The sequence below is a fragment of the Varroa jacobsoni genome, unplaced genomic scaffold, assembly GCF_002532875.2.
Source record: "Varroa jacobsoni isolate VJ856 unplaced genomic scaffold, vjacob_1.0 contig07373, whole genome shotgun sequence".
Classification (NCBI taxonomy): Eukaryota; Metazoa; Arthropoda; class Arachnida; order Mesostigmata; family Varroidae; genus Varroa; species Varroa jacobsoni.
The window spans coordinates 1-1,303 of NW_019216948.1; the positions used below are offsets into that span (position 1 = coordinate 1).

At 38.1% G+C, this 1,303-nt stretch overlaps 1 protein-coding gene across 1 annotated transcript; it reads right to left on the bottom strand.

The window, feature by feature from the left end:
• Window positions 1-434: 434 nt before the first annotated feature.
• On the bottom strand, window positions 435-1,209 carry LOC147751743 (uncharacterized; the record flags this gene model as incomplete). The annotated part of the gene is made up of 1 exon (XM_086973517.1): window positions 435-1,209. A coding segment is annotated over exon 1 (775 nt), but the record flags the coding sequence as incomplete, so codon positions are not given.
• Window positions 1,210-1,303: the final 94 nt, after the last annotated feature.

Genomic DNA, 1,303 nt, shown 5'->3' on the forward strand with positions numbered 1-1,303 from the left:
AGGAACAACATATGATGTGTATTTATCTTCTGCAGTAATTGTTACCGTCATATTCGGATTGAATACTGAGCCTGCAGCCGGAGATTGCGTGATTATTGGATTTGCATCTGCATTATCTGATACCGCAATCAACGAAACATAATCTGCTAAGACTCCACAACTATTTTTTGCATCTGTCAGGCAAGTAATAACAGGGCTTTCGGTATCTGTCAATGTTGTTACGTCATTCAAAAAATAGATCGTGCCAATATTTCCGGATGCATCTTCAAAATATAAATACACATCATATGTTGTTCCTACTGTTAACGCTGAAATACTTTTATTAACAGTTGATGCAGCCTGTAAAATTTGAATTTCACCATATTGTATTGCATTCGTTCCATTCAAAATAACCGATGTATTTGTTATTGCATTTTGTGTGCCCGAATAAATACCGTAATGCACTTTTCCTTTTTCCTGTGCATTCACTTGCAGCGTAAATGTTGTATAACTGATATCAGAAACTTTCGGATACGTTGTCGTTAAAGGCTTTGCATAATGATCGCCGCCAAAGACTACATATACGACACCTTGTCCACTGCTTCCGCCGTTTTCATTTCCAATCATAAAATCAGATAAGCCGTCTCCGTTTATATCCCCTTTTCCGCTTACTGTTCTACCAATATTTGATTGCATTAAATTATTGATTTTAAATCCTTTTGTCACATCCAATGCCGTCACATCCAGTGATGTAGAATAGCCTGTTAAAGATCCGTATACAATCCAGTCTTCGTTGTTATTTGATGTAATAATAAAATCATCTACACCATCGCCATTTAAATCACCCGCAGAGGCAGCGGAGTTATATAATTTAGGAAGTTTAAATCCTTGAACAGCATTTGGAGAGGCAACAAGATCAACAAGTGCTGGGAACGTTGCGGCACCATATACAACATTATCCTGCGAATAAAAATCATCGTACCCATCCTTATTAATATCTCCCAGTGCGCCTACCCAAACCAGAAATTTTATACCCGTTGTTATGTAGTTATTAATTGCAAAACCATCTGCACCTGTAACCGATTTAAGATCCACTACCGCATTGTATGTTACGGATCTGCCAAAATACACATACGACTTTTGACTGGGCACAAAACTCATTAACCAAAAGCCGACAATTACATCGTCGTACCCATCGTTATTTACATCCCCTGCAAATTCTGTAAACATAGCGGGATAGTTACCATCTATAGAGCCCAGCCTGAATCCTTTCGTTCCGTCAAACCAGCTTGTAGTTATAGAAGCCGGAAAATTACCATTCTTA